The sequence below is a fragment of the Dipodomys ordii genome, unplaced genomic scaffold, assembly GCF_000151885.1.
Source record: "Dipodomys ordii isolate 6190 unplaced genomic scaffold, Dord_2.0 Scaffold11, whole genome shotgun sequence".
In the NCBI taxonomy this organism is placed as follows: domain Eukaryota; kingdom Metazoa; phylum Chordata; class Mammalia; order Rodentia; family Heteromyidae; genus Dipodomys; species Dipodomys ordii.
The window spans coordinates 2,670,310-2,675,612 of record NW_012267227.1 but is presented as its reverse complement, the minus strand read 5'-3'; the positions used below and the strand labels follow the sequence as shown (position 1 = coordinate 2,675,612).

The 5,303-nt window shown below is 53.4% G+C and overlaps 1 protein-coding gene across 1 annotated transcript in view; it reads left to right on the top strand.

Annotated features, from left to right (window-relative positions):
* Nucleotides 1–2,495: 2,495 nt before the first annotated feature.
* Nucleotides 2,496–5,303, top strand: part of Plekho2 (pleckstrin homology domain containing, family O member 2) — a 29,805-nt gene continuing 26,997 nt past the window's right edge. The window contains exon 1 of the mRNA XM_013010235.1: nt 2,496–2,635. Coding sequence (XP_012865689.1) covers nt 2,624–2,635 — 12 coding nt within the window. The 5' untranslated portion in view covers nt 2,496–2,623. The remainder of the gene's footprint in view (nt 2,636–5,303) is intronic.

Sequence of the window (5,303 nt, the reverse complement as noted above, 5' to 3'; positions counted from 1 at the left end):
TTCTCAGGTCTCAGCCTCTTGAGTATCTAGGATTACAGAAGTGAGCCACAAACACCCAGCAAGCTAAAGACTCTGGATTTGTAAAACAAGGCTAACATGTATTTCATGGTTTTTGTAAAGATCAGATGAGGTAGATACACATGAGGAGTTTAGTACAGTGAGCAAGTAGAGACTCCTTCAATTCTTTTGTATGAGTAGGTATTTCCAGGATGACATATTGGAAATGGAAAGCACTTCCACTTCAGAGGTACTCTATTAACTGCTGATTAAATAGAGCAGAGGCAATACAGACTCCACTGCTTCTACAGCCAAAACCCTCAAACACTTCCGATTGCCCAAAGTTAAATGTGGTCTACTCAGTTGGGCACTGTGGCTCATGCCTTGCTAGCTGACAGCTAGAGCGCTTCTACTTGAGATATACTTCCATTTTTTTGGCTTTTTGGTGCTTACTTGGAGATAAGAAATCTCACAGATTTTCTTGCCTGAGCTAGCCTGAACTATAATCCTCAGCTCTCAGCTTCCTGAGTAGTTAGGAGCATATATCTGAGCCACTGGCACCCAGCTTATCTTCGAATTTCACACATAGTATCTCATCTGTTCACATGGCTTTCTCTCTCCACAAAAGACATGGACTTCCAGCCCTGCCATGAAGCCCAATTATGTAGGGCCTGATGGATAATCAAAGAAAAGAAAACTTTTGTGTTGAGTAATACTTCCACTGTGAACGCAACAATCAGAGGACCAGAATGGGCTGGGAGGAGAAACTGAGGCCAGAGTGTTTATGAGTAATTTTCTCCCCAAGAAGACAGAACTGGCTGCATATCAAAATCTATCTGACAGCTGGGTGCAAGGGGCTCACACCTGTAATCCTAGTTACTCAGGAAGTTGAATCTGAGGATTATTGTTCAAAACTAGCCCAGGCAGGAAAGTCCATGAGATTCTTATTTTCAATTAACCACCAAAACAAACAAACAAACAAAAAAAACAACAACAAGTGGTAGCCTTGAGTGAAAAACTAGAGGACAATACCCAGGTCCTGAGTTCAAACCCTGTACTAACACATACAGTCAGGCACACACACACACACACATACACACACACACATCCGCCCATCTGACCTCCCTGCTCATGCCCCTCCCCCAACAGAACTGGTTCTGTGTTAAGAGTGAATTTCTCCAGGGTCTCTGGTTTCCGGCAAATAGGGTCTCAATTTCCAGATTCAAGATCCAAGTCTTCAGGCAAGGCATGAAACACTATAGACAGCTCTGAGGATTGAAGGTATAAAACCATGTAGTGGCTGTCTATTTTTTTTAACCCTTTAGATAAAGGAACCAGGCCTAGGCATGAGAAAAAAGTGTGCCGACATCTTCCCCCTTGGCTGGAAATATCCTGGAGAGCCCAAGGATCAGCAGAAGGTAGTGAAAGAGGAGCTGGGTCCATTGACATAGCTGCTGTTATAGCAGCCACAGCCAAAGGAGGTCACCATTGATCTTGCATGCACTTAATTCTGCAAGGAAGCTGGGGGAGATGGCTGCGGCTGGAGGCTGAGAGGATACCTCTCTCTCTCTTGCTCTCTGGTCCCTAAGACTCCACTCTGGTAATTTCAGGGTTGCAAAATCACCACTGGATGGAGTAAGCGTTGGGGAGTCAGAGTGGGGTGCAGCCAGGCCAACGGAATCAGGATTGTTTGTGTGTATGTGTGTGGGGGGTGGGTGCGATTCTTGAAAGCCAGGCAAGAGGCAACCTCCTACCCCAGGACCCCGGGAAGTCCAGACTCCCGGCCCCAAGTCTTTCTGTTACGTGATCCTCACTCCAGGGCCGAGATCCAGGCCCGGCTCCACCCAGAGGTTCCAGGAAGATGACAAGACCACGACCCCAGCAGGCATCGGGGAGGAGGAGAGAGGAGGAGCGTCTTTGTGCACTCCGTCACTCGTCCCCGGCTGCCCGGGGGAGCTGGGTCCATTCCCGCAAAGCCCAGCCACAGTGGGCCCCCGAGACCTCAAAGGAAGCAGCCGCCAGCGCCTCCGCCCCTGGCAGGGTCCGCCCCGCCCCGGCCCCGCCCTCCGGCCTTTCGCGCTACCCTCGCCTGGGTCCCAGCGCCGGAAGCCCCCTTTCCCTCCCCCGACCCCTGACGGGGTCGCTACCCACCCCTCAGTCCCTCTCCCCGCGCGCGGGTCCCGGGAAACCTCTCTCCACCGCGCCCCGCCCAGTTCCTCTCCCGCTCCAGCGCCGCCCGGGGCCCCTCAGTCCAACGCCTCGGCCCCGCCCCCGCCCCGCCCCAGAAGGCCCCGCCCCGCTCCAGAAGGCCACGCCCCCCGAGGATGACCGCGCCCCACGTCGCCGCTAGCTTGGGTCTTCGAGCCCCAGACACCCCGCCCCTCCTTACCAGGCCACGCCCACTTCTCTCTATCCCGCTCGCTTCGGCCTCCTAGCCCCGCCTCCTGGGCTCCGGAAGCTTCTCCCCGCCCCCGGCCCCGCCCCCCGAAGTTTCTTGAGCCCGGGGCGGCGGGCGGGACAGAACGTAGGGAGCCGCCGCCCGGGCCGCGCGCTGATGGAGCTGGCGGGTCCCGCGCGGCGCCGGGAGTGAGCGGCGGAGCCTCGAGCCGGACCTCACGGACTCGCCATGGAAGAGGAGGTGAGGGCCGGGCCGGGCCATACTGGGGTGGGGAGAGGTGGGGTCGGCTAGGCAAAGGGGGGTCAGTGAGACTCTCGCGGGGTGGTTGGGGTCCCGGGCTCAGGCCTTCGTTCGTTTCTGACTCTCCATCGGCCTGGGAACCCCGTGGGCCCCCCTTCCTCACTCCCCCCACGAGAAAGCCTGGGGTAGAGGCGGGGGAAGAGCACGGCGTCCGGCACTTCGCAGACCGCATCCTCTTTCATCATGGTTTTTCTCTCTGTGTGGAAATCGTGGCTGGTATTGTTCCCATTGGATTGATGGGGAGACTGAGGCTCCAGCTTGCTGGGAAGTGGCCTGGGTCGCCTGCTGTATCCCCAACCCTGTGCTGGCCAAGTCCGTGTCTATATGTGCTTGTGGCTTCCACGATCGTTGGCTCGAGGGATCTTGACACTGTTAACAGTGCCTGGTGGCAGGAAGACCGAGGAAATGACTTTTTCCTCCCTTGTGTAAGTCCCCTGCGAGTCCTCTGCTTCCCTCCTCTCATCTTCCCTGGCCCAAATCCTCCCGAAGACACCAGCTAAAAAGTCAGGTCTCTGCTTTCCCCACATCCCTGAGAAGGCCTGAGTTCCCCGGGGAGCCGAGAACTGGTCTAACCAATGTCTCTTGAGTCTCACTCTTACCTTCTCAGGACACTTTTGGTCTGGGGTGTCTTCAGGTACCCCATGATCTCCACCCTTTGCATGCAAACTATTCTCCCAGCACTCCTAGTGAGTATTTAATGACTGTCTGTGGCATGAATGTGAATATGAATATGATTTTTTCTTTTTCTGCTGTGCCAGTACTGGGCTTGAACTCAGGGCCTGGGCACGGTCTCTTAGCTTTTTTCACTCGAGGCTTGCAGGTACTCTACCACTTGAGCCACAGCTCCATTTTGGGCTTTTTTTTTTTGGTGGTTAATTGGCTGGTTTTGAACTCCTCAAATTTCAGCTTCTTGCGTAGCCAGGTTACAGGTGTGAGCCACTGGCTTGTCTTATCTCTTGAATTTTTCACCATCTTTTGCCCTTACAAGTTCAAAGGAAGGAAGGATCTGTTTTTGCCTGGATGAGTGGCAAGGAAACTAGTTATCTGGAGACCCCTGAGTGGTCTACATTGCCTGAGTCCTTGTCAGTGTCCACCTCCCTACTTCCTGGGGCCACTGGTCAAGAGCAGGTAGGCGGGTGACTCCCTCTAGGCCAGGCCCTGTAGTTCTGTGGGATGATAGATAAGTCACTTCCCCTCTTAGCCAGCGTTTCCTCTTCTATAAAATACAGGGCCTAGCCACCTCCCCCCAGGCCTGAGGGTATGATGTAGTCCCTTCACTGAGTGGGCCTAGGTAGGAGGCCAAGCAGGCCACTAAGATTGGCTGTGGTTTCTTTCTTGCTGTCACGGGTGGGGCTGCTGTCTGTCCTGGGCACTTGGTTCTCTGGTTCAGGCCCCTCCTCTGTTCTCTGAGGATGTGGATGAAAAATACTCCATCTCCTGATCTGCTTTGGCCCCAATTAAAGGGAGCTTCCCTGAGCTCAGCTCAGCCCTGTGTTCCCTCTGGTCCTTGATCTCTAATAGTGTGACTTTCTGACTCCCAGACGTCAAGAACTGTCTGAATACCCGGGCCATCTCAAGTCATGCCCACTTTATTTCCTCCCTCCATCCCCTAAGTCTTATTTCACTTACACATGGCTGCTTTTCACCCTCCCACTAGCTTTCTGCTTCCTTCCTGGGCCCCCTGCATGACCCCCTCAGCCTCAGTGATCTCTGCAGTAGGTTGGTGGTCTGTATCAGGCTGAAGTTTGGTGAAGAAGTGCTGATTTGGGCTTTGAACATCTCCTTAAATATATTCTCTGGGCTTTCGTTTCCCCAGATGAAAAGGGAGAGAAGGATCCAGAAATAGGCTAATGCGTGTGCAAAAACTTTGAAAACTATACCTATCAGTGGTGTAAGGTTGGAAACCTTGGATCTAGGCTTCTACCCTAAGGCTCTGTCCCCTGCCCTCCCGAAGTCCTGCCTTCCCTGGCTCCACACTGCTTACTTGAGCTTCTTGAGACAGGAGGGGACAGTGCCCTGTCCCAACACTGGGTTGTGACATTGGGCTAATTAAGGTTGTGTCTTTTCAGGGGTGAAGGGATTGAGAGTGGAGTTCCTTCTCTTACTTCCTTGAGCTCTGTCCTTCTCAAATGACTTCCTAGACTAGAAACTTTGAAGTGAGGGACGTCTACCGGCTCCTTACACCCATTCCCCACACTAGAGGTTTCCCTGAGGCGGGGTCTGTGTTCCCCTAAGGCAGAGCCCTGTACTTCCTTTCTGTGTCTGCTCTGCCACAGGCTCCGATCACAGGGCTCTGATGTGGTGGCTTCTCTCTAGAGTTTGGGCTGCTTCACTGGGTTTAGTCTAAGGGCAAAGGTTGGCTTGAGCTGCCAGGGTCTGTAATGTCATGTGCCAATAAAATTTCTTCTTCTGGCCTCGGTCTTAAGTTTGTTATGGTTTTCTATCTGTCTTCTAAGCACAAAGAGAAGAGTGACCTGGCTTTAAAAAATTTTGGTGCCAGCTGGGCGCTGGTGGCTCACGCCTGTAATCCTAGCTACTCAGGAGGCTGAGATCTGAGGATCGCGGTTCAAAGGCAGCCCAGGCAGGAGAGACCGTGAGACTCCTATCT